The following is a 26,613-nucleotide window of genomic DNA, read 5'->3' as shown; positions in this document are numbered from 1 at the left end:
AGTAATTTCCATGGTTTTCCATTTAGCTTCATGATTCGGGGAACACCAGTTTACCAGGGGTTTCAGTTGTGCGGCGTAATAGTAATCTTGTAAGCATGGCAAAGCTCTCCCTCCCGTCTCTTTTTTCAGTTGCAGCGTTCTGTACTGGACCCTCGGTCTTCTGCTGTTCCAGATGAACCGTGAGATCCATCTATCCCATTCGTCAAATTGTTTTTGGGGTATCTCCAGGGGCAGTGACTGGAAGAGAGAGAATTTGTGGCAGAATGTTCATTTTAATTATTTCTATTCTATTACTCATATCCATGGGGAGGAGAGACCACCGAGTCAGATCTTTGTTGAGGGGCCATAATTGATTTCATAGAGTTTAGACATTTTATGAAACATCTTATCTGTGACACAAAGTGAGCTGCTGAGTATTTGAGGATTAAACCTGTGACGTGTTTTTGTTAGTCCTCCGTCACACTTCCTCTAATCTTAGCTCTTTGTTTTGGCTCATAGAAATAATTCCTGCCGGCTTTCTCCACACTCACGGGTCTTTGTGGGGTCTTGGTCACGCACACAAGCACCAAAGGTTTCCACATATTCAAGTCTGTGTTATCGTACTTCAGAGGAAATTAATTAATTTTTTCTTATTTATGGTAAAAATGTGATTCCTGCTGCAGTAAACGAAGCCCTGCTTTGAGTGATTAAAATATTTCCCGCTGATTTTCCTGTTGGGGGAACGCCGACGTTTCCCCCGACGACGGCTCGGTTTTGATCTGGTTTCAGATCGATAAGCTCGGAGCCGAACGGATGGCGTGTTGCTGACAGACGTTCTCCGTCTCCGCTCTTTATCTTCATCAGATTATGGCAGCTGCAGCTTATTAATGTTGATTCTCCGAGTTTCATGCAAAGCGCCTGTTTAATGAGCTTTCTGCAAGCCGCACTGATCAAAGTTAATTTGTAATTTTAAAGACGAAACATTTTGTTTGGAGAAGTCTTCACCACTGAGACCATCGTGCAAAAATAATTGGACCCAGCTGTATTCATTACGTTTCTTTCTGACTGACATTAATATTTAGGTGGTGTGGAAGGATACTGGTGTAGTAGATGCGTAGAAAAATGTCGAGTCGGTTTATATCAGGACAAAAGCCTCAAATCCTGGTTTTAATCGTTTTAATAGTTTGTTTTTTAGTATTTATCTATTTATGTGTGTTTTATGACGGGGGCTGTGAAGAGTTCCTTTTGGGACATCGGGGCTGACGTGAGATGCTCTGTGGGTCGGTGTGTGTCTGTGTTTTGTCCATCTTTCCTCTGATTGGCTGCCCCTCGTAAACAAAGCATTTGAAGAGCGGGTTGGTGGGGCGACTTAAAGGGGTCGTCACCTGTTCATTTGCAGCTTCATATTTGTCTTCTTGGACACTTCTAGGGTAGCTTTGCATGTTTGTCTTATACTGGGCAGCCAATCAGTTCATCCCTACATTTAAGCTAACTTTATTCTCATTGGCTGCCCCTCGTAAGAATGTGGATGGGGCTTCTGAGGTGAGCTTTGCTCGTACTTTCACTCGCCTCATCATTAGAAGCTTGAACATTCCCGTGAGAACAGCAGATACGTGACGGGAAGACGAGAAAACTGTGCGTCGACAAAAGGCTGCAGCTTTGCTCAGCGCATGAATCCCAGTATAGAAGACGTACGCCTGCGGTTTTAAATTACAGCGGCTCGAGCAGAATTATAACCCGGTATGATCTTATAATCCACAGAGAGGTCAAATGCTAGATCAGGAGCTGCAGTGTTGGATTAACACTCTCTGTGCTGCTGAATGAGTTTTCTAACGTGGCTCTTTACAGGGAATTTCCTCAACTTATAAATAAATAAATGAGTGGAGAACAATGGGGCGGGTGGTGGGGGGCACGGGGATGTCTGGCAGGGAGTTTTGGGTCCTGTGCAGGGAAGGATCTCACTAACCGACCCCCACTGAAGACCTGCAGGCATCACGTCCTCCACAGACAGAGTTGTACTTCCTCTTTGGGACGTCTAGACCAAAATACTTCATTTTGCTCTACAAGGGCCTGATATCCACTTCCAAGGACATTATGCTGCCACTGTGCTATCAAAATTTAAAACCAATGTCCTCATGTGTGGATCTCAGGTAATTCTTTGTTTTGACATTCATCAGGTCCCGATCAGCCCAAATAGCAAAGGAAAAATAAATATGCATGCCATGAACGAGTTCAGGTCTTAGGAGGTTAGAGCTCTGTCATCCACAGCAGCGAGTGAGTCGAAGCTGCTGCAAAGAGGTGCGTTTGATTCATAGCACAGCACGAAGGAAACGAGCAAGAAAATAAGTCAGTTTGTCCGGATTGTTTTGCTAATCTTCAGAAGGAAAATAGTCATTGCATGTAGCAGTCATGTTTGTGGAAGTAACGTTAGCATGTGTCACGTGACCTCGGCATCATACAGACTTCCTGTGACGTCGTCTGTGCAGCGCGATGAGGAAACCTCGTGTTAATGAATAAAACTACCGCCGTGGGTTTCAGTCGTTCTCCACTCTTCACGCCGTTTCCTGTTTTCCTGTGGTGCTTTAGCATCGAATCGGCTCCACCTGCCGTTTGCCTTCATCAACCAATCACCTCTCATTCAAGCAGCTGCGGGCCAATGAAACGAGTGCCTGCATTTGAGCGGGAGTTTACATTTAGAAGCTGAACGCTGCCGTCGTGACTCATGACGTTAAATAATAATCACCTTCATCCGTCTGACAAACGCTGCGTGTTTGTCACGCTCACCCTGACGTCCCAGCATCCCTGATGAAAAATAGATTTCTGCCACACAGTTTTCCAATCTGCCAACCCCCCCTTCACCAAAAGGAGACGTGTGCAGCAGGCCGAGCATGGTGTAATCCCTCTGTGGACACGACGATTACCCCCGGTCCATAATCCACCCCCCACCCCCGCCGCCGCTGATTTGCAGAGCGCGCGAGCCGCCAGCTTCAGTTTGTTTTCCTTCTCATTCTTTCTGTTCAGACCGGCTTGATTCCTCTGTCAGAAACAGATGGCGTCCCGCGAATCTTTTCAATTTAATAAATCAACATCGGGTTTTCAGCCCAGAAGATTTGGATGTTATTCTGCTAATTGCTGCCGCTCTGAACTCGGCTGCTTTTGGCTGCCCCAGAATTTAGGTTTCCAGCGCTGAAGGTCAAAACTGCGACTCATAATTATTGTAATTAAACCAAGATATTCCCGCCTCAGAAAGGCTCAGTGGAAGGAAAAGCATCCAACTTGTGTCACGTTATAAGATGTAAACTGTGGATTTTCTGATTGTTTCTGAGTATTTCACAAACTGGCAAATGGAGCTTTGACACAAAACTAAAGTAACTTAACCTACCAACCACTGTAGGTGAACCATGACAGTAGGCCGGGGCAGCGAGATGTGCTGCAGTTTTTTAAAGTCACTCGGACTCTAACATCAACATCACGTTCCCAACAACACTGCACAGAGTTTTGTTTCCTGGACTTTGATTAAATAGATTAAAAACTGTTAAAGTGGAAACATTTTAAATGCATCTTCTGTATTTTATAACTGATGTGAGTTAACCCTTTAAGACCTTAAGAGCTTATCTTTATATTCTTACATGCTGTGGAGCCATTTGTGGGAGTATTTTAAGTAGCTATACAGCAACACAACCGTTATAGCCCAAATTTTGATAATATGTCTGCATTAAGTCTATAATAACTGCATAAATTGCAAGAAAGAGCAATAAACTACAGAAAATTTAAAATCTTTTTTGTTTTGGGTTTTTTACACATATATTTCTAGTTAGAGAAATTTTAAGAGGTTTATCCCTCAAAACTGTAAATACAAAAAAGTTGCACAAAATAGTTTCTAACAACAGGAAGTTTATTTTGAGTGTTTTCGTAGTTTTATTTTTGAGATACACCATTTTTATAGACTGCAGGAAAAATAAATATTATAATGCATATTTGCCAAAAAACAGCAACACAAATAAACTATTTCCAGCAGCGCAATGTGAGTTCTAAGCATCGCAGAAAATCATGAAGTCAACATGAGTTTTAAAAACACCAGTACAGGCTTATAAGGCCGCGAAGGTTAAAAAAACTGCGTCACCTCCGGTTCAGCCAGGTCATGGCGGACATGCGATAGTTCGGGCTGACATCTGTTCCAACGTAGGAAATGTTTTGAACAGCTGATCGGATCAGCAAAGCCTGTTTCTGGAATATTATGTTTTTGTTGCTAGAAGGGCTTTTTATGCTGTTTTTGCAAAGCTATATGTGGAAGGAAACCATGACCGAGGACAAGCTGATGGCATCAGATGTAAGTACAACTCCTCCGGTTTCATATGCAACAAAATTTATTGCACTAGCTTACGCGGTGGCAGTGCTACCGGGATTTAAAAATAGTTACACAAAACGGAGCGTGCTGCTCTGACCGGCTTTAAAGGGTTAATGTCGGTTTGCTTTCATCTTTGCATTGATGATATTTTAGGTTCCCTCCAGGAAAAAGTGTTTATACGTTTGGTTTGATGTGCTGCTGTTTGTTAGCAGGAATAATGGAAACGATCGGAGTCATTGATCCGGGAATGTTTGGACAGATTGTGCCGTAGCAGGATTTGGCAACATCGGAGACCTGGTGTCCTCGCAGATGCAAAACAACCTGAAATATGAAATGTTTGTACAACTTTGAGTGAATGTGGAGCTGCTGAGTTTCTGCCTGTGAACGGTTGGTCATTGTGCCCTCCTCATTTAAATCCTGAGGAAGTTCAGCGATGGTGTTTCCCGAGCTGCTCCCGATCGCGTTGTTAGAAACGCAGAGGAAACGTTTGCATCACCTCTCAGTTTATTGTGTGATAATTCTGCCCCTCCTTTGTTAAAGCCGTGAGGACCACACACTGAACACAGGAAAGCTCCACGTCTTCATCTCCTCACACAGCTGCACATTTAACGTGTACGGTCACGTCTGTGAGTGCGTGAGTTTGTCCAAACCACGCCTTTATCGAAACCAGCTGGAGTCTGCTGATGTTTCTCAGCAGTCCGTTTGCAGGACCAGGTCTGCCTCAAGGATCCAGGCTCCTCTGATTGTTGTTGTTTGTGATTTGGGGAATAATTATGATGATGACGATGAAGCTTTATTTGTCACTTGCAGTTTGCTGCAGTGAAATCGGACCTCTTCAAACCAAACGTACATCACGTCGGGTAGACGGGTCAGAACAGGTAGCATCAAGAAACACAATGAAATGTTCAGCACAACAAATTCTGACTGAAGCTGTGATAATTCAGCAGGTTTAAGAGGCCTCGGGCTGCACAGAGACGTGGGAATAACACGGCGCCGGCTTCTGAAGACGTGACGATATGTTGAGTCAGATCAGTTTTAAGTGAAGCTTTTGATGTTGCATTTATAATCTGGACCTCTGCGATCCTCCCGACGTCACTCACAGACGCCGCGGTCAGCGAGTCAGCGTTCATGGGATGAAGCACACGAACACCCAACGAGGTTATTCGGAGCATCATTATGAAACATGAATCTGATTATTTCTCCTCAAAATCGAGCCCAGTTTCATCCTCTGAGCTGAGTGTTGTCGTTCCACTTGTAGCTGCACCGTGGTCACGAGGCAGCGCTCTTATTCTGAAACTACAGGAAGGTGTTTGTGAAATGTGAGTGTGGAGGTGCGTTTCTGTGTGCGATGGGAGAAACGAGTAGACGCACAGATTCACTGCCTTGTGTTTACATCACGATGTAACATGCTCGCAGTGTCATGTTCAGGCTTGTGAAACAGGTTGTTGTGGGTCGTTTTAAGAGTCGTGGTGTCGTTCCTGCAATCAGGAAACTTTTATGTGGCGTGTTTACTGTGCGTGGAACAGCTGAGAGACGCTCGCACACTGAACTACACGTTTGACGTGAGTCGTGTTTCACACACGTCCTCACACGTGCACGGCTTTGACTTTCAGCTGAGCAGCAAACCTGTTTGTTAGGCAGATGTGTGACAAATTAAAGGAAAAACACCTGCCCACTCCACTGACACTGAGTGTTCTTGTCACAGACGGGCTCAAACCCCAAAATGTTTGTATGTTTATCAGTAAACACGAGCGGCTGCAGGGAGAACAAAGGGATTTCTCATGACGTTAAAGGTGAAACACATACGAGTGAGTTTTCAGGAGCACCTGAGACAAACAGTTTGACTCCAGCGATCAGTCGTCGTCAATATTTCATCAGGTTGATCTAATGTTTATTTTCTCGTGTTTCTGTTTCTGCTGTGACAAAGCTGACCCTGGATCTGCGACTCTAAATCTGCATGTTGGTCTGCGGCTGTTTCCGGGCTCAGTGAGATTCATAAACCTGGAGATGGTTTAAAGCGCAGCTTTGGCGAGAAGGTTGCGAGGAAGGCGAGCGATGCCGTCACCAACAGCGAGAGACTCGTGTAAACGTTTCCTTTGTTCTTCGTCGTTTTCAAAAAGACTTTCCAGCGTTCTGCTTTTGTTTGTAGTCGTCGGTGGGATTTAGAAGATTAATCCGCATCTGATCTGCACTGCTGACCTCTGCGAGCTCTGGGTGTGGCCAGTTCATGCCGCTGCAGTGTGGTCGTGCTGATGGCGACTGCAGTCTAAACAGGCGTGGTCTTTTCTTAGAGCGGACAACAGACGCTGCTGTGTCCGACTCGCTCTAACTGGCTAATGTGATCACAGTCACTGGGCCAGTTATCTGTCAGCTGGTTTTAATTAAATCCCAGTCCTGCAGGTCAGAAACGAGAGCCGAACACGTCTGAGGAAACGTCTCACTGTGGATCTCAGACCTGTGGATTATGCACCGTGTACACGATTTATTAAACCTGATTAATAGATCAGTTTTTGCATTTAGGCCGATGATGTGCTGCTCTGCTTCCCAGTCACCCACAGTTCCTCTGCCACCCTGCAGCCGTCGAGCATTTTAGTCTCGGTCAATAATTAAACGTGGAGAGAAAGTCTCGGGTAAAAACAAAACTAAGCATCATCTTTGTGGTTAAGCTGCTCGGGTTTGAAAAGTTTCATGTTTGACTGAAATCAGGGAGTCTCTGCTGTGTTTTACTCTTTTATTTAAAGTAATGATTTGGTGTTTAAATTCTGAACCTTTCTTTGATTCCTGCTTTTAAAAAATCCCAGATTGCTGCCGTGTTTCCAGGTTCAGGGTCTCTGCGGTTCCTTCGTCTTGCAGACTGTTTGACAGCCTCTGCTGTGACCGCAGAGGCTGTCAAACAGAAAGCTCTAAGTTGGGAAGCAGCTCGCTGGTTTCACTGTAAAACGATCTCCGAGTCTCCCACAATTCCACAGAGGTCTCTCTGTTATTGGGCATCAATTCAGCGCCGTGTTTAAGGTCGTCCCCCGAGGACAGACGGACTGACAGCGGGGAAACCAGCGCTCTCACGGTCAGGTGACCCCGGATCCTTTCATTTACTCGGGCTCAGTTTGCACTGCTTAAGTTTAAAGAATAAAAAAGCTGCATTAAACCCTTCAGTGAAAGAAGCAGCTTAAGCTGGTTTAAAGTGCAGGTCAGTGTGTGCTCTCGATTAGACCTGTTAGTCTCCTCAGTTTAACAGTTTGGTTCATTTACAGAAGTCTGGAAACTAAATACTCAGTGAACATCAGCATATTCAGTGACGTGACCTCGATTACTTCTGGCTGTTAAATTGTCGCACGCTCTCGACCACTTTGTTGGACTATATAAACCAGCTCTTCTCCTGCTGTGTGCGTTTGCTTCCACTAACCTCTGCCCACCAAAGCCACGTTCACCAGAGAAGTCTTTGAAAGAGTCCCGAAGGTAAATATTTGGTGTTTGGAGCATAACTGTCAGGAAAAAGTGTTTTAAAACCATTTTTGAGACATAATCAGAAACTTTTAAAAGAATTTTCCCTGAAAATCTGATCAGTGACTGCACATGCTGTTTATCCCGGCACCAATGAAATTAAAGTTGCTGAGTGTGTGCTGCATGTCACAGCCTCTAGGGGGCGCTGGCTGGGAAAACAAAAGCAGACTTGACATTGAGCATCATTTCTGGTTTTTATTTCTCGTCATTCGTCTCCACATTTCATCGTTTAATCCTCTAGCCTGCTCATGGTGACCTCCACCTCCCTGTAATCCAACTTTGTCTTTCTATCTGTGTCTGTATTTGTTTAAATCTACGCTTTGTGCAGCATCTGGTCTCTGCAGGAGGAACTGCAACATGCTGCACACAGTGATGCAGGCCGGCGCTAAAATGTTATGATATCCTTCACTTTGTCGTCTTTAAAGGAACGGTCAGTAAATGTTATTTAGGTTAATAGAAAAAGTGAGTATGCTCATAAAAACAGATGCAACAGCATGTAGTTAAATCTGCCATTAAACTAATGCATCAACTAACAGCTTATAATGAATCTGTTAAAAACACCGTCATGTTCCTCAGTCAGACTGGAGTACCTTAGCCTGGAGGAACACAGTGCTACGGCCTCTCCCAGAGGAAAGAAAGCTGGATTTTTATCTGCCGGCAATCTGCTGACACCGACTGGTGGAGGTTTTATCCTCTAACTTTAACTTCTCTCATTTCCAGCTCATGATTTTGATTCTTGAACTTGAGCTTTGCATGATTTTTTCCGCTAAGAATAATCCTTCTTTGTCTCAGTTCATTCCTCCTCCGACTGAAACAAGCTCCCTCTGCTCCACTCTGTGTGAGGAGGTGCACCTCTGCTGCACTCTTCAGGATTATTTCACTCATCAATAACTTCTGTGTATTGATCTGTTATCTTGTAACGATGTAACCTACCCCGGTGTTGATGCTGGTGTGTGGTGGTCGCGTCCTGGTGGTGTAGAAACAAACCAAACGCTGCAGCTTCGTCCCTCTGGCGTCCTCGCTGTTTGTCGTGGTTTCCTCACATCCTTTCTGATAGTTCCCAAGAATTACCGAGCAGGCCCGTCACAGGCGCTGCGTTGAGACGACGTGTAGTCACTCTTCCAGGGAGGTGTCGGCCTGCGGCTAATGACGTGTCCGCAGCGTGGATTTATCACAGAGTGTCAATCGCACAGCTTATGACTGTGGGGCTCAGTATCAGCAGATATCCAAAGGTAAAGTGTCTGTACGCTAGCTGAGCTTAAAGTCTGGATGGATCTCCACCGTCAAGACTTTCACTAAGTGCCAAAGGTGTCACTGGTAAAACAGTCGGTGGGCTTCACCCTGTGGGGTCATGAGTGTGGGAGCCTGATGGGATCCAGCTGCTGCTGAGACTCTTCAGTTCGGAGCCAGGATGCTGCAGACGAACAGAGTTCACACAGTTGTGGAAACAAAGAGGCGACTTTGTATTTTTAGTTCTCGCATCAGCTTCTGCGCTGATATCTGAGGCTATTTTCAGTCATCAAAGGCTTTTACAGAAGCTGCAGTCAGAGAAAATCACAGCGCTCTCCTGCACTGATGTTGGCTCCATGTTGTTCTCAGTCATGTGACCGACCGGCCCACGAAGCACACTTGATGATAAATGTGATAATTCAGCCCGGTTCAGGGTGAGTCTGCCGGTTAGAGACGTTGCAGCTCCACGTGGCACTGCTGGTAGCCATGGTAGAGGCTTTTATTGTGAAAGAGCAGAGCACAGGAAGCCCCTGAGTGCTCAGAAAGAACGTAGTTTAGTTTGGACTGTTACAAAGCAGATAACACCGTCATTAAAGGCTGCAGAGGCAAAGAGCCCAGAGGCTGAGAAAACAGTGGGCAGGTTGAAAGAATAAGTTTTGATGTTTGTCTGTGAAAAGCAGTCGTGTGTTGTGCAGTTAAAGCGAGGAAAGTGAAAATGAGACGAGACGAGTGATGTTTCCTTCTGCAACGACAGTCAAGCGTGTGAGCGCTCGTGGAGGTTCACTCCCCTGCCGAGGTGGAGATCATCCAAAGTTGTTAAAGGCGGAGCAGAGAAAGGTCTGTGGGGCGGGTCAGGATGCAGGTGGGTTGCAGTGGGTAAGATGGCGAGCAGAGCTGGAAGTTTGAAGGTGATCTGCTGCCTGTCGACAGGCGACGGTCTGCAGAGGTGGAGCCGGAGCAGCTTTTATTTGATTGGTTCGGATTGTAAATGTGGACCCAATGAAAGTTTCCAGTGAGACTTTATGGCGGAGCGGCTTTTTGTTTTATTTATAGCACTCGATGTGCCAAAGCTCCAAAATAGAGGCTGTAAAGCCTCCAGGAGCCCGGAGGATGTTTGGGATTCCTCATTAGTCATGATTCTGCTTCCTCGGATCGATCCAGGCGCTGCACTCGTTTTACATTTTTACCGAGCTCGGTACTTTCTGAGGTCGTTAGAAATCTGTGTGGAAAGGGTTAACAGGCAGCGAGACGCCGCTGCGGGCTGACGGCGGGGAGTGCCAGAGATTTAAAGGCCAGTGGTCATCCCGAGGAGCTGTTGAAGTGGTGATCTGACAGTTTAGGGGGAAACATCTGTGCCGGCTGGGCGGTCAGCTGCCACGGCGAGCCAAAGAAAGCCCGCTTATTTTAGATCCGCTCGCTGTGAGCGCGTTTCGGGATGTAAAAAAAGCTCGCTGGATGCGGCTGCCAGGGCGAAGCTTTTTATAATAACAGCCTACTGTAAACATCTGAACGTGGAGTCATGATATCAATCACGCCGTCAGTCGCTGTTAGTCCCTCGCTGCAGCAGTTTGACCCGCTGAGCTCAAACCGAGGAGGTCAAAGCTTCATTATTTGAGCGACGTGCTTCAGCTTGTGGCCTCATCAGGAACGTCTGCATATAATAAAACAACCAATCATAAACATCCATACAGTGTGGCAGAAGCATGTACGCCTGAGTATGATAGCTCAGGTTAAAGTCAGCCATCGTCCCTGGAGACGATTCATAGTTCTTTAAAAACAGGACAGACCTGCTCGAACACTCACAGAGATGCAGGTGCTTTATTTTGAAAAGCTCTGCTTTAAAACTCCTGATCTGTCTGATTCTTTTACTCCTGCTTTAACAGTGAAATGAGTCACTGTGCAGGAAGATTTCCATCTGAGATTCAGTGTTTTTTGTTTGCTTTATTCTTCACTTCTCTGAATGTGACAGGTGTGTATCAGGTGACTCACCTGTGGAAACCTGATCCTGACCTATAAATGAAAGCGTGAGCAGCATTTTCTTTAATCTGTTTTAAAAGTTTTTAATGGCAGAGGAAAACCTCCAAACGTGTCACGTGCTGTACTTTTACTGAACGTTAATGTCGGCCCGATGAAGCCGTTTCCTGTGTGTCGCCTCCGCCTCGAACAAAACCCGCGGTCGTGACCCCGACGAGTGTCAGGTCGGTGTTTGTCCTCCACTCTGGCCTCCCTCGCCTGCTCCGTGAGCTCTGAGCTCAGCGAATTAGATTTTTAAGTGAAGAAATACTCAAATCTGAAAATGTTTTATGAGACAGGAACCTTTCACTTCTTATCAAAGCTTTTATTGTGAAAAATTAGTAATGGAAACTGATCAGATTTCAGCTTAATTCTGATTAAATAAAATATATTTCTACTCTAATTACACCTGCGACCTGCGCCAGGGAGAGCAAAGGACGTGCAAGCTGTTAGACAGGAAATGACAAAATAGACGGAGCCTTCAAAATAAGAGCGAGGGAGGAGTCTACCAGTCAAAGACAAATAAAATAAATGAAGCTGAAAACGACTCCATTACCAATTGCGTGTCTCTCTGTGTCCTCGCAGATATCCAGGAGTTTTACGAAGTGACCTTATTGGACAGTCAGAGATGGGTGGAGTCTTCCAAGGGGGCGGACCCCATGGCGCCCGTCAACCTATGGGACTTCTCCAGCCTTCAAAGTACAACGGTGACCTCGGACACGCTGCCCAGCCTTAGCACCAGCATCGAGGTAAGAACTCCAGCTGCTGACAGCTGCCGCTCCGCCTGTCAGGACAGGAAGTGCCACCAACACTCGGGTTCTTTTTCCTGCTTCCTGCTGCTCTGTAGCAGAGATGCCGACCGTTGGTTAAAAATAGAAAACGGTAAAAATAGATCAAACCTTTCAGACCTCGCAGGATGAAAAATGAAGCTGCATTTGATTTGCAAAGCAGCTCGATGGACAAACTGACGCCATCTGTTCCCCGCTCGCACTAAACGAGGAAAAGCAGGATTCCCGCCAGCGCCGGCTCCTCGACGGGTACAAATGGGTCGAACTCCTGGTCACAGCGTGTTTGGTTTGATTAGTTTGGGCTGATGAGCAACTCGTTTCACTGCAGCAATAATATTTCTGCTTGGAGCCTCATTAAGTGTCGGTTTTCTTCCTTCAAAAGAAAATTCACAAACACTGAGACTATTTTATCCAGAACGTTAAAATTACAGGAGCTGAAATACATTTTTGTGCTTCTGATTTCCGAAACCCTGAAACGCATAAATGCATCTTTAGCTCACGCTACGCTGAGCGGTTGTGGTCGGTCGTCTCCTAAAGGCCAAGAAAACCCCTCAGTCAGTGTGTGGATGCCATCTGTTATCACTCCTCCTGCTCTTATTTTGAAATAAGAGCTGGATCTTCCTGTCTTGTTTACCAGTTACAGCAGCCATGTCTTGGTATTTCCTGGCAGTGACAGAAACAGTCATCACTCATAAATGAGAGATTTAAAAATAGAGAATGACACGTTGGTGTTTTGGCGTTCGTAACTGGAGAAGCCAAAATGAAACCTTTTCTTTCCTGTTTACTTTTCTGGGCTTTTTTTAAATATAGACGTAACCACAGTGATGTCACCCTTTGGTTTTGTCTTCAGTCTTAGCAGTTTGGCTGCCACCATGTTGGTTTGTTTGGAGCCAGTAGTGAACATGTAGGTAGTTAAATGCTCAGTTACCTGGTAATGCTAGCAAGCTTGCATTCAGAGACATGGAGTGGTGCTAATTAATGCTAACATCCAATTTAAATTGTTACATTTCATTAAATCTGGAAGTCAGACTTCTTGGACGGTCTGTTAGTGCCGTAACCTCACTGTTGGTCAGATGATGTCATTAAAACAGTCCAGAATACCAGCTCAAGCCTGGGAGCCAGCTAGCAGCTACAACCACCTGTGTCGCCATTCACCTGTCAAAGAGGCCACGCCCCTGAAACTACAAACTGTAAACCCTTAAACGGCTCTGGAGACCAAAGCGGTTTCCGTATCCGGCTGTGAACTTTTTATTTAAAAAGTCTGTGGGAACTCACTCGCTGCCGGAGCCTCCGGTGGACATTGGAGGAACTGCAGGTTTTCTTTTGATCATGAATTAAATGTTAGCTTAATTTTTCATGTTTCGAACGAACTTTTAGTAATTATGTTCTGCAGAATTCGTTCGGCAGCACTTTCCTAGTTCGTGCTGTTTTTAACATTTGGCATTTCTTCTTAGCTGCTCTCACATTTTAACTAAAAACGTGTAATCACTGCGCCATCTGGTGGTACAAATTGGTATTGAACAAAATGAAAGTCGCGATTCAGCCTGAGCTTCTGTTTCACGCTGTGCACAGGTGTGTTGGATATAAATCTGGAGCGGCGTTTCTTCACCTTGAGTTTAAATGATGTTAAAACAGAAACTCTACCAAAGTGCTTTTAAATGTTTGACTGGGTCTGATTTTCAGCCATGAGAGCAACTGTTCAGTTTCTCTCTGCTGTACGTGACTGTGCGCCTCCGCAGCAGCTTTGAGCTAAAAGACGACGTTTGTGTTGGAGGACACGATGGCGTCAGATGTCCTTCACTAGTCCACAGGACGGTGATGATGATGATGAAGATTTAGATTAGCAGCCTGAGGAAGAACAAACTTCATGAGTTGTGCAGTTAAAGCGAGGAAAGTGAAAATGAGACGAGTGATGTTTCCTTCTGCAACGACAGTCAAGCGTGTGAGCGCTCGTGGAGGTTCACTCCCCTGCCGAGGTGGAGATCATCCAAAGTTGTTAAAGGCGGAGCTGCTGGTTTCATCGTGTGTGTGTGTGTGTGTGTGTGTGCGTGTGTGCGTTCCACTCGCTGAGGTTGTGTTTAACCTCAGGTGTGGTTTTGTGCTTCTGACTTCCTGATGACATGTTTGAGGGGCCTGATGGAGCGTGTGTGTGTGGGTGTGTGGGTGGGTGGGTGGGTGGGTGGGGAAAGCAAATATCAACTGTTTCCCTCCACCTGATTTTTATCTAAACTGTCATCAGTTACACGTCATCACCATCTGGCAGTTTGTTTACGTCAGTAATTTATTGATTGTTTGGTTATAAAACGACCAGAAAACATTAAAACTGATCCCTCGTTAGTCCCTGAATCAAAGCGAATGCATTAATGTTCGAAAATCCAAACGACGTTCAGTTTCAGGGAAAAAACAAACGATTGTTGTTGTCTGATGTTTTTAAACACGCATCTCAACAAGAAAACAAACAGAAATAATGTTGAACATCAAACTGTTATTGATTGGAAATCCACAGATTTAAGTTACACTTTCTATAATATAAGAAGAACAAATCTCCTCCAGTTTCCAGTTTTGTGCTGATCTGATGTAAACGTTTGTGAGGACGTTTAAACTTCTCACTTGAAAAACAGTCCGAGGTCACCGACGCTGAGATTTCACTCTCGTGTTGATCTCACAGTTGATCAAAGACATCATTGATCAGTTTATTATTGGCGTTATTTTACCTGCAGAATGAATCTGTGCTGCTTTTCTATTCAAACGTGTGTGTGTGCAGACCTGCTGCTCAACCCTCAAACTACAACTTGGTTTATTCCAGATGTTGTGAAGTTCCAGAGTCAATGCAGCACATCAACAGTCTGTAACAAACATCAGAAATACAACAGAGCAGCTCGATAAAATGTAACGTCACAGAACAGAAGATAAAATCACACAAAACCAAATCAAATCAAATGGGACAAAAAGTCAAATAAAATAAAGACTCGCTGAAAGTAGAACTCATGGAAAATGTTCAGTTTAGTAGAAAAAGTGACTCTGCAGGTAAAACGGGGGAAAAAGACAGAGTGAAAGTGGTGACTGATGTTTCAGTTTTCTGACGTCTTATAATTTGAAACAATCGATTGATTGTTGGTAGAAGTGAGAGATTAATGTCAGCGATCTCCATCAGTCTGCACGCTTCACATGCTTTTAAAGTTATTTTCAGTAAAGTTTCTGTTTTCTCTTCCTGAAAAACGAGAGCAGAGGCGGCAGGTTGTTTGTTTGGTGCTTTAAATCCTGAGACCTCGGTGTTTGTGCGTCTGCGTTCAGCTCAGCTGAGCTTCCGTCTGCGGCACAAACACGTCTCCAAGATGTGATTCGCGACTTTGTGGTGAACGCCAACATGTGAAACGTGAAAGCCGGCGATTCTGTTAGTGAAGCGAAAACGGAGCAGTCTGCCTCCTCTGTTTCTTTCATTCGCTCTAATCCCGTGTTTTCATAATAGCAGATGGGATCAGCCAGAAATTGGAGTATAATCCAGAAAATGTTATTTTGTGTCTTTGTATGAGATTGGTTTTTTGGGAGGGGGTTAAAGCTGAAGTCTGCAGAGGTTGCCGTGGCAAACAGCTGGAGTCTGGATGTAATGCATCATTATTCCCGTGCTGTGCGCTCGGGCAGGTGGACGGAGACGTTCATCCGCTCGCGGCTGGCCTGAGGTTAGCGTTCAGGGTTGCGGGGCAGCTGATGCACGCTCAGGATTTACTCTGACGCTCGCTATGTGAGTGAGCGGCACATCCAGGTTAAGTGGAGGTTACGGTTCTCATCCGATGGAGCTGGCCAACCGTTCCTCTCTTCAGGCAAAGCTAAGCCTGGACTTCCTGAGTGAGGCATCGGGCTTCTTGCTTTGAGGAAGACAAAAAGGAAAATGTCTGAATTTAAAAATGACGCGAGAAGCTTCTCCAGAACGTCTTTCACCTGCTTGTCTGTTTGCTCCCGCCTGATCCAGTCCGTTTGTTGTGTGAGGAGCTTTTCCAGAGCCGGACTGAGCTCGTTCATCCTGGTTTTTCAGTCCTGTGCTTTCAGCTGTCCAGGACCCGGGTTTGGGTCACATGGGTGTAAAGGTGAGCTGGTTGTTTGACCAGGCGATCAGTACTCCATCTGTATCCTCTGGAGCCAATAAACTGGCTCCTTATTTTCAGAACAGGTCGAACGGGTCACGTGACAGCCATAATGACCCCGGGAGTTTTCTGCCAGCCACCATAACACGCTGCTGCAGGTGGGGACTCGTGTCAGTGAGAGCACAGCTGGTTGGGTTTCAGTCCTTTGCAGATGCATGAACGGAGGCAAACATGCGTCAGTGTGAGGTGGACATATTTCACCTGATGATCAGCAGAGATGGAGGGCGGGACGTACGCATCATGTTTAGATCGGAGCACAAACCTGACGTTGGCTGAGATGTTTCAACCTGCTGTGTTGTTTGATTGAATGCTTTTCTTCTTCTTTCCTCTTTTTCCCGACTGTAAACGCTCATGCTCCCCCGTAGGACTCGCCCCTCCTAAACGAAATCCTCCACACGTTGGCGCAGGCCAAGCGCCCGCCTGGCCGTGACGGACAAGTAAGTACTGCCTGCTGTTGGTGGGAGGGGCTGTCGGTGTCGTCCACCTTCGCCGCATGTCCCATCCAGTCCTCGTGTGCTTTTTTTTGGGCCATCGGAGGGGTGGGGGTCAGGGGTCAGGTTCGCCCAGACGGCCTCAACGTGTCGCTTTGAGTCGTTCTGATCTGTTTGGATGAAAGTGGAACCAGAGCTGAAGTCTGAGGGTTGTTTTTAACACTGATCAATAAAACAAACTCGCAGCTCTCACCGAGGAGCCGTGGCTTCATGGTCGGCGTGTGAGCTGAACTCTGACCTGAAGCTGCGCTCCTTCAGTTTTCATCCTCCATCTTCACGTCTGGTCTCAGTGTTTAAATATTTCTGTCAGCAGGAACGCGGCGGCACGTCGAGGCTGTCTGTGCTGTGTTCAGGGGTCGTGGGTTCATCGTGCTTCATTCGTTTTGGTTCATGTTGTCGGGTCTGAACGGTACACCTCCGGTCCTCAGAGCTGCACACACAGACACACACACAGACACACACACCTACACACAGCTGTCACTGATGTGGTAAAAACTTTATTAACTGATTTACACGAACGACTTTTTGTCGAGTGAGTCTTCAGTCGGTTAGAGTTTACACATCGAATCAGGTGTGACGAGCTTTTCTTTTCACGCTGTGACCATAAATGGACAACGAGCAAAAATAAAAATGACACCATGTTTCACATGAAAACATCACAGCTAGCTAATAGATGCATGTGAGCTGTTATTCTGCAGTTATATGAACAGTTGGTGCTCAAAGGCTTCACTTTACTGGAACAACAAACCTAAAATGTAACCAGTGTTTCCAAAACAAGCTGTAAATCAAAGTTAAAGTGATATTAAAATCATTTAAAGTGTTAAACGTGGATTAAAACTGGCCGAGGGTCTCAAACTGAAGCCAGATGAAATAGATTCATTTACCCACAGCACAATAGAAACACAGTAGATTTAATAGAGCTGTTCACAGCAGCAGTAAATGTGTTTAAGAACATTTTACTGATGCTTTTAATCTCTTTAAATGATGCAGTTTAAAAATTCACTTTAAACTCAGGATACGGCAGCAGAAGTTTGTTCGTTAGCGCCGTGCAGATGTTAGTTCCTGATTTCAGCTCTGCAGCACGGTTTCATTTACATTCAAGTCCAAATAATCTTAAATTGAAGTGAAACTCTTCGATCAGTTCATGTTTATTGTTTTTGATTGAATTTCACTTCCTTATTTTATCCAAACTGAGCAAATAGACGTTCAAACGTCACTCAATTCATGTCAGCATGTCTCAGATATCAGCTGATAAAAAGTAGTGTTTGAAATGGGTCAACTTTACATTTTGAGCTGTTAGTGAGAGAGTCTGTTAAAAAACACCAGGTATGACCCTGCAGCCAGGCTGAGCGCCTGCCTGCGTGGAGCTTTTATCGTGAAGGAGCCTTGCGAGGCCTCCCCCGGACAGACTGGAGCTGTACTGGCGTTCAGCACCTTCGTGGTGGTGGTTCGTGTGGATTTCAGTTCAGGTTTCCGTGAGGCTTCGGTCCTGCGCCGCCTCTTCAGGCTCCTGTGTGTCTCGTGCTGCTTTCAAATACCATCCTCATGTGTTTCTCAGTGTTGTACGTTTCTGAGCGTCGCAGCTCGTCCGGGGGACTTTCTGACCTCACATTGCTGTGACCCACTTATGCAAAATCTACCTGCGAAGCTTCGTCCATAAGCAAACAGTATTCACCACAAGGCAGCAGCGGCTCAGAGCCTCGGCCTGGAAAGAGTTAATAATTCACACAACATGAAGCTGTGGTCTGAGGCTGCTGCTGCTCAGTGAGTCAAACCATCTAACAAGGCTCAGCTCCCTTTTTATCCCACATTGTTTCACTGTCGTCAGGCTGCAGGTGGAGAACACCTGCTGACAGGTGAGGCTTCTCAGCTGCAGTGGAAACAGACTGTATAAAACAGATGGACGTAGCGTCGTCACCTGTTTGTTAGTGAAGTCACTGAAGGGTACTGTATGCTCATTGGTGAATGACTTTCAGTCACAAGTTGTTAGCCAATGAGCATCTCCCTCTTTCTCTTTTTTTACAAACTCTAATGGGAACAACAAAATCAACACTGTTGCGTTTAATGACACCTGAAAGCAGCGACTGAGACCATGAACTCATCAGGATCAGATGATCAGGCTGGAGGGTCAGAGGAGGCGCCACCTGCTGGACATTCAGAAGAATGCACTGGCTTCATTTTGCACAGCTGGAAACGGCATCCATCTTTTATTTACAGTCTGTAGTCGGACCCCACAGAGCCACAGCATCATCGCAGGAAGAGGCGGAGACTTGGACACGGACGAACTGTGAGCGCGTCCTGTAAGACGCTCATCGACCAATAAAAAAAAAAACAAAAAAAACAAACCTGCTGTGCACCTGGTGAGCAGGTGGTGAACAAGTAGTGTTTCAGAGGCGCTTTGTGTGACAGTCAATGTGGAACAAAACTCACGTCATCTCGACTTTACCTGAAATGTTTCCACAGTGCTGAAGCTGCTCAGGCAGCCGTGCAGAGAGCAGTCACAGAGCGCTCGTATGTCCTCGTGTTCCTCAGAACAACCAGCAAAGCTTTTCACTCTGACTTTAACTGATAACGCTCGTGATGTGTGACGACCACGGCGCTGTGAGCGGTTTGAGATGTCCACACCTGAGGCAGGTGCTGCTTCTCTGCAGCTTCTCTGCAGGGTTAAACTGTTCTTTTCATGTTACTGTGAAACAAAAGTCCAGTGCTAAACACAGTTGTGGGTCACAGCAGCTCGATAAAGGTTTTTTAAACTTTTCTGCAGTGAATTATCAGAAACGGGTCAAACATGCAGGCATGCTTCTCCCTGCTGCTGCACGCAGACGTTAAACTGCTGCAGCTCATTTAAACTCTGATCGATCGCTCTGATGCTCTCAGCTGCTTGGAGAACAAGTACAAAAGCACTAATAACTATTTCTCTTCAGGGCAAACGAGCTCATCACTTTAATGTAAAGCCCGGCAAACTGTTCTGTGGAAAACGCCACTCGCATCACTTCCTGTTCTGTGTTAATGTCGAGGTGTGAAACACGCCATATGATGATGATGACACGCATGAGACGCGACGCAGCTACATGACGGATTCATGGAGCTGTGAAAGATTCCCACCTGCCAAACGCCCACGCTGCCCCATCTCCTCCTCCCCCTGCTCCTGCTGAGAGGGACACTGCTCCTCCTCCTCCACCTCCACGAGCATTTGGCGTTGAGTCATACATGTCATCAGCAGCAGTTAGCGTGTTTTCAAACCTCAAGAGGAAAAGCCGAGGCACAGTCTGACTCAGACAAGATGAGTTTGTGGTCTCTTATCGAGTAGGACGTCACAGCGCTTCAGGGACACTTTAAAACACACCGATGGTTACAGCGCAGCCACCAGTCCGTAATCCAGTTAGCCGATTGATAGAAAAATTACTCATGAATCCTTTTTATGTAAAAATGTCAGACATACTGCTGTTTCAGCTGTTTGTTTAATGTAGAAAATATCAGGGAATAGTCACATATCATATCAGTCACTATTTCACATGATTATTTGAAGAAATAACTGTTTTATTCTATCAAGTTGAAATTTATCTATAATCAAGTCTTTTTAGAGTCATGTTGCACTTTTAATAAAACGGTATTATTCACTGGTAAGTACAAACTAATTTCAGCCCAGATCGTCATCTGCAGATATCATTCATGCCTAAGGAGTGCTCAGAACCTGCCATTTAGAACCTGCAGGGGAGAAAAATAATAATTGTAATGATTTCAATCACATGACATTTACGTCATATTTGCATCAACTGTTTTGGTTTTGGTTAAAAGTACAATACCTGATGTCAAATGTAATTACTGAAAGGTAAAAATACTTGACTCAGTTCTTTATTACAGAATAAATTCATATTTTAATTAGTGTAAATTTATAATATGATAAATAATTAACTACATAATTTAAGCTGCTCCAAAATGTATTATTTAATGTCTTTGTTTATTTTTTTAAGTGTTAATAAATACGCTGGTCTGCAATTACGCAATCATTACAGTACAGGTATTTAGTGTTGCATTCAGATACACTCTGAAACTATTTTTCCAGTCAAAACGCGTTTGATTGATCGGTTTAAAGTGAAAACTTGACTGGATAAAATTATATTAATAATTTCTATCTCCTGTAACCTCGCTAACAAACAATACAATACACTGGTTTTAATAGTCCCATGTTAATCTTTTAACCTCATAACTTGGAGGGAGTGGGTTTTTCCCAAAGCGCCTGAACGCAGCTTGTGTGTGTGGAGGAGCCGGGTTCGCTGAGCGCTGCTCCTGCTGAGCTCCGGATACGGTATGAAGGAGGACCGGGGGAGGGATGAGGTGGCTCTCCGGTGAGCGCACTCTCTCTCTTGGGCAGATTTATGACCGCAGTCGGTCGGTTTGTGAGTGAATGTGAAGCATTTATGAAGAGTGGCGCCTCGCTGGAGTTCGCTCAGCAGGAAGGACGGACGGAGATGAGATGCTGATGTTCCCGGGCTTCACTCCCGGCTCGGAACGATGGACTGCATTTGTATTGTCACCACTAAGGTAACGCTTGAAGAAAGCTCATAAAATACCGACACACGCACACACTGGAGGGCGAGTTTAGTTAAGAGTGAGTCGGTGTTAAATTCGGCTTTCATTACATCATTCAAACGGCTTTTTAATTAGGTGAAAATTCACTTTTTTCAAGGGTCCGCGCCTCATTCCCGCCGTTGGTCCCCATTAAAACAGCACCACTGATGAAGTGGTTAGTATCGATTTGTGACGATACATTTATAAAAGTGAGATTTCGACCAAAAATAGTGCTACCTCCTAATAGGTGGTATGTTGTCATTAATTGTGAGTCGATGGTCAATTCGGCTAGTATATTATAATAAAGACGACTTTTTATTCAGTAAAAAAACTTACTTTTCTGAAGGGTTCGCACCTCATTCCAGCCTGTTATACCCATTAAAGCAGCATCGCTAATGAACGGAGGTTGGTAACCGGTTTGGATGATATGAAGCGATGATTGTAGGGAAAGTAAAACCATTCATTTTACTGTATCATTGCCGAATTGAAGAAAAGTCGATGGACATATACAGCCCCAAGCCTTTTATTTTTACTCATCGGTTTCTTTTCTAAAAAATAAGGATTAGAAATAAATTTGACTTTTCCTAATGCGAGTTTGGCGTGACATTTTCTTTGCTCTTTATCTTATTGTATGGTCTTTACCTTACAATATAACACACCTTAAGGCAACAGTTGTTGTGATTTGAGGCTATATGGATTAAATTTAATTGAAATTTTCACGCCTTTGGTTTATTAAGTCTCTTCTCTTTTTAAAGTCATACTCCATTTATTGATTACTGATCAGGATAGTTACCAGCTGACTGTTTTCACTTTATGCTGGCAGTGTGTGGTGTCTGACTTTGAACTGAACACAGGCTTCTTGGTGTTTTTAGAGCTGTGACTGAAATTTGAAAGCATCTGGAACATATTGACATTTTGATTGTTCATTTTTATCACATTATTAACGTGTAATAATGTGACAGAGCTAATAATGCTGCGTGTGATCTGCTCTCTGCTTCCTGTGGCGTCACTGTAGCTGCTGAACGAGACAGAGCTGATTTTTGCGCTTTCACGTTTTTTTTTCCACACCAGTTGGAAGTCTGGAGCCGTCACCTTACTGAAGCTATTTTGAGCTCTTTGTGTTCCTGGACAGTCTGTAAGTTGTAGTTTCGTAGGTCAGGGAAAGATTGATAACTGAACATTGTCTGTTGAGATCCATGGAGCGTTTTAAATTCATTATGAGTGTTTTTAGGTGACACATGTCTACATGTGTCCTTGAGCATCATGGTCAACCTGAGGAATCCCAGGTTTACTCCGTGATGCACTTTCTCTTTGTGTCATAGTGTTTGGTTGTTTTATCGGGTTTATAAAAGCTACTAGGGCAAAAACATTTATTCAGTTATTTATTGGTACTTTCAAACTGTAAAAAAAAAACTTGATGTTGTTTTAAACAACAAGCATGAGTTTAAAAACCAAACGTGAACCATGATGTTCAATAACAGAACATTTCGCTGCATGTATCTGGTTATGATGACGACTTCTCAACCTGTCGTGTGATTTAAGGTTTGGGTGGCCTGCAGCAGTGGTGGCGGTGTTTCCTGAAGTTCAGATTTGGCTTTTTGAGGCACTGTCAGACTTCAGCCAGTCGCCATCTTTGTGCGCTGAAGTTGCTGCTCCTATCCTGGAAGTTCAGAAATAAGTTTCAGGTTCAGCGCGTATCCATGACTTGAGCTTCTCGAGGTGAAACGGTCTAATGGGGGTTTTAAAACATCTGCTGTAAAGGTGACAGAGGACAGGAAGATGTTGTAGAGATGAGAGAGACGCCTCTAAAACCAACGATGGAGCAGAAATGAAAGCAATCAAACAGAAGCTGAAGTTAGAACAGGAGGTCGGGTCAGTGTCCATGTTCTGTCTGTGGGAGGCGTTAAAGGAGCAACTTTGTTCTGAAAGATGAGTTTCAGTCTCTTAAATGTGTTTGCTGGGCTGAATCGTTAGTGGCTGTATGTAAACGAGGTTAACGTCCCGATGCGGCGTCTCCAGCTGGTCTGGGATCAGTGTCCCTGCAGGCCCTGATCTCTTCTCTGAAATCCCATTTCTGTGATCCGTGTCTCTCCTCTGATCTGAACCCCCGCTGCCTCGTCCTTAAAAACTCCCTCCGTGTGACATTAAACTTAAAGGACATTTTTCTCCCTGCACCCGCTGAGCACTGATGAAGAGTCCTCAGTGGATTTGAACCAGCAACCTCCGTTTTCCTGTTGGTTTCAGGCGTCTCCTCCCTGCACAGGAAAGGTGTCAGAGCCTCAGGTGTGTGTTTGTAGGGCAGCGCCTCGGCGTTGGCGCTATTTTCAGCTTCTTATTAACGACGAGCTGCAGCTCGGTGATTCAGCAGGACAAAGCACAGTCGGCTCGGTCTAAATACAGGAACACCAACAGATCAGCACTCGAGGAACACCTGAGGACACGGTTACAGGACGCACGCTGCCCGGGTGACTAAATATGTTACTTAAGAACCAAAACCAGCGTTTACAGTTTGAAATATGGTGAAAATTATCCACAGAGACCAAAACTGATGTGGGTTCAGCCTGTAAACATTTCAGCGTAGGAACTGAGTCACTGCTGGAGCCTCCGATTGGAGGTCGGTGCTCGGATCAGAACCTGGCTGGGAGTTCAGGTCCTGGTGGCTCGTCACTGATAGAAAGTTTGCTGGTTTCAGCTGTTTTTAGATGTTTCACGTGGACTTGTTGTTGTTCCTGGCCCCTCTTAGAGCTGCTTTGCATGATCCACAATTCAAAACAATCCTTCTTTGTCTTCCTCCAGGCCTCGATGCAGCCCCTCAGTTCATCCTCGGTCGGATTTAAAAATTAAATAAAGCAGCCTGATTAGCTTTGATTAGGTTTGAACACTTAGTGGGAGTGGTGGCTGTATCCCCTCTCTGTGACATCATTCAGGTCCTGGAGTAGAAAAAACCCTGATAAACTGAGAGCTTTAGAGCAGTCTGACGCCTGATCATTGGAACACAACGTATATGACAGGAAATGAGGAAAATAAAACATCTTTTTTGTTTATAAAGAGATGCAAAAAATGACATAAATTGATTGATGTGTATAAAATCTCTCTGCTGTGTTTCTCGCCACGCTGAAACCAGCAGTGCAGGCGCTCTCACGCAGATTCAGACACTTCCTGTCAGAAGTCTATTTATGTCGACGTCCTCGCCCCCCCGGAGCGAAAATTCAAGCACGAGATGATGTTTAATTTAATTATGACTCTGTGACAGGACGCGGCGTTTCAGCGTCTCCGTTACGGTGCAGTCATGTCCTGTTACTGTCCATTTCCTTGTTGATGTGAGTTTGTGCGTCCTCACAGCTCTAACACAGCACTGAACCTGTAATGAGTGTGTGGGTGGGAAAGAAGTTATCCAATCACAAATCAGCTCGTTACTGTGGGTTTAAACACGGAGTCGTCCTCACAAACGCAGAAACATTCAGAGCCGCAGTCTGCTGCAGCTGGAGGTCGGAGGTCAAATCGACCGTCTCCACTCCTTCCAGAAAACAACCGCAGTAGCAGGGGCTGATGGGAAGGCTGATCGGCCGCTACCTGCAGAGAAGCGTAACGAGCTCGTGCTGTCGGACTGTTGATGCTTCGATCAGCAGCTCGCCGCTGCGCCTGGAAACAGCCGCCTGAATTATTGATGATGGTTACGGGCAGAGCGAGGAGAGTGAACCTGCGAGCACGAAGAGTTAGAAACATGGAATCATTCCTAGATTGACTTTACTTTGTCTGTTGGTCGTTACCTTTGTTTTTACCTGTGTTCAACTTAAAATACTTTAATTTACTTTCATTTAAAGCTTTTTATGACCTTGATGGCATTTTGTTATTTACGTTTTCACGAGTTTACTCGACAGTTTTCTCTGATTTGATATATACTTAATGCTTAATGTCGTCAATAACATTCATACTTTTAAAGTTTGCATTTTTAATTTATTACTTTTAGTATTAAAATTATTTAGCATAAAGTAATTTTATATTTATTTTATTAACTTTATATATCTGGTATTTGTTTATATGTCAGTTCTTTTAAAGTATAATTTCATTTTAATACTGTCTTAAGTACTTTCAGAGCCCGTATTGCAGCACTTCATGGCCCAGAGATGAACACCTGCATTGAAGCTATTAGTGATGATTATGTGCATAAACTACATCCCGAGCTGCTCGGAAACACTAAACCTTCTGACCCCAAACCTTTATTGTTAAAGCCGGTCACATGACTCTCTGCGGTCACATCTGTCGCACGGTCGTGAGATGCGGTTTATTTTCTCTTTGCTGTAGTTTGACAGGACGGCAGCAAATATCCACACAGATGTGCTGATGTTCAAGCGATGCCTGGAGGAGGAAACAAACCCTCGATGAAAGCCCTGCGACAGACTGGCGACCTGTCCAGGGTGTACCCTGCCTCTCGCCCTATGACAGCTGGGATAGGCTCCAGCGCCGCCCGCGACCCTGGACAGGATAAGCGGAAGCGAATGGATAAAGTTGTGGAGTTGTAAAGTGTTTTGTCTGGTGTCAATTATATCGTCAGTTACATCGTTATCGCAAATTTTCAAATGTATATCGTGATAAATATTTTAGTTCATATCGCCCTGCTCTACTGGTTTCACCTGTTCTGCTCTAAGCTGGTGGTGTTAACCCAGCAGATAAACCGCGCGAAACCCAGCAGATAAACCGCGCGACACGTCGTGTCGAGTCCAGCTGTGGCGGCCGAAGCTCTGCACAGGAAGCTCAACAGCTATCTCTCCCCTCGCTGTAACGGCGCTCCTGCTGTGAGTGACGTTGAGGCGCCGTGAGGAATTTTTAATGGCTGTGTTTGCACTGCAAGAGGCTGATGGGCCCTGAAGGAGGACACAAGCCGAGAGGAGCAGCCATGCAGTTTAATAAGACACTCACGCGCACACACTCACACACACATGCGCGCAAACACGCACGCAAACACGCACGCACACTCAGCAAGCTGCCAGCAGTCTGCAGGGAGGTGAGGAGAACAGAAGGAGAGGTTGGAGAGGAGGAGGAACAGAGAGGATGCTGGGAAGCGTGGGCAGGGCGCTGAGATGAAAACAGGCAGAAGACTGGCTCCCACTTCTGTTTGCTTTCTGTGCGCTCTGACCCTTGACCTCTGCTGATGATGCCATAATCGCGTGGCACCACTGGGAGTTAAATTGGCAGGTTTCTTAAGAAGCTTCTCTGTGAGTGAGTGGAAGGTTCATACTGACGCTGTTTAATAAACGAATCTTCAGGTCAACATTTTAATTTGTCTGTTGTTTCATTCTGTGGCTGGATACCTGCAGAGCACCTGGCCTCATTCAGGGCTGTGTCCAACCCTAAAAACAGCTGTGCGACACATTTATCGCAAAACTTCAAGTATAAGGTGTCATCTTTTTAAGAAAATGTGTAGCTTTCATTCTGTTACTGTTACACACTGGAGCTGATGCCTCACGCCTCCATACTGCTGCAGGGGGTTGAATAGTTTTGAAAGGCGTCTGGTAACACAGGTGTGTGTTGGCTGTTTGAGTCGGTTT

The 26,613-nt window shown here is 45.1% G+C and overlaps 1 protein-coding gene across 7 annotated transcripts in view; it reads left to right on the top strand.

Annotated features, from left to right (window-relative positions):
• The window catches only part of LOC102215717 (disks large homolog 1-like), a 93,688-nt gene that overhangs the window by 9,443 nt on the left and 57,632 nt on the right, over positions 1-26,613 (top strand). For 5 of the 7 annotated variants that reach the window (XM_005751355.1, XM_005751354.1, XM_013915466.1 and 2 more), the window contains exon 3: positions 11,657-11,820. In XM_005751355.1, coding sequence (XP_005751412.1) covers positions 11,657-11,820 — 164 coding nt within the window. Of the gene's footprint in view, positions 1-11,656; positions 11,821-16,366; positions 16,439-26,613 lie in introns of all 7 variants that reach the window. The other 2 variants (XM_013915464.1, XM_013915463.1) reach the window with 1 other exon arrangement.

This window comes from Pundamilia nyererei, unplaced genomic scaffold (assembly GCF_000239375.1).
Source record: "Pundamilia nyererei isolate P.nyererei 1_Seehausen unplaced genomic scaffold, PunNye1.0 scaffold00307, whole genome shotgun sequence".
Taxonomy (NCBI): Eukaryota; Metazoa; Chordata; class Actinopteri; order Cichliformes; family Cichlidae; genus Pundamilia; species Pundamilia nyererei.
This window is presented reverse-complemented; position numbering and strand designations above follow the sequence as displayed.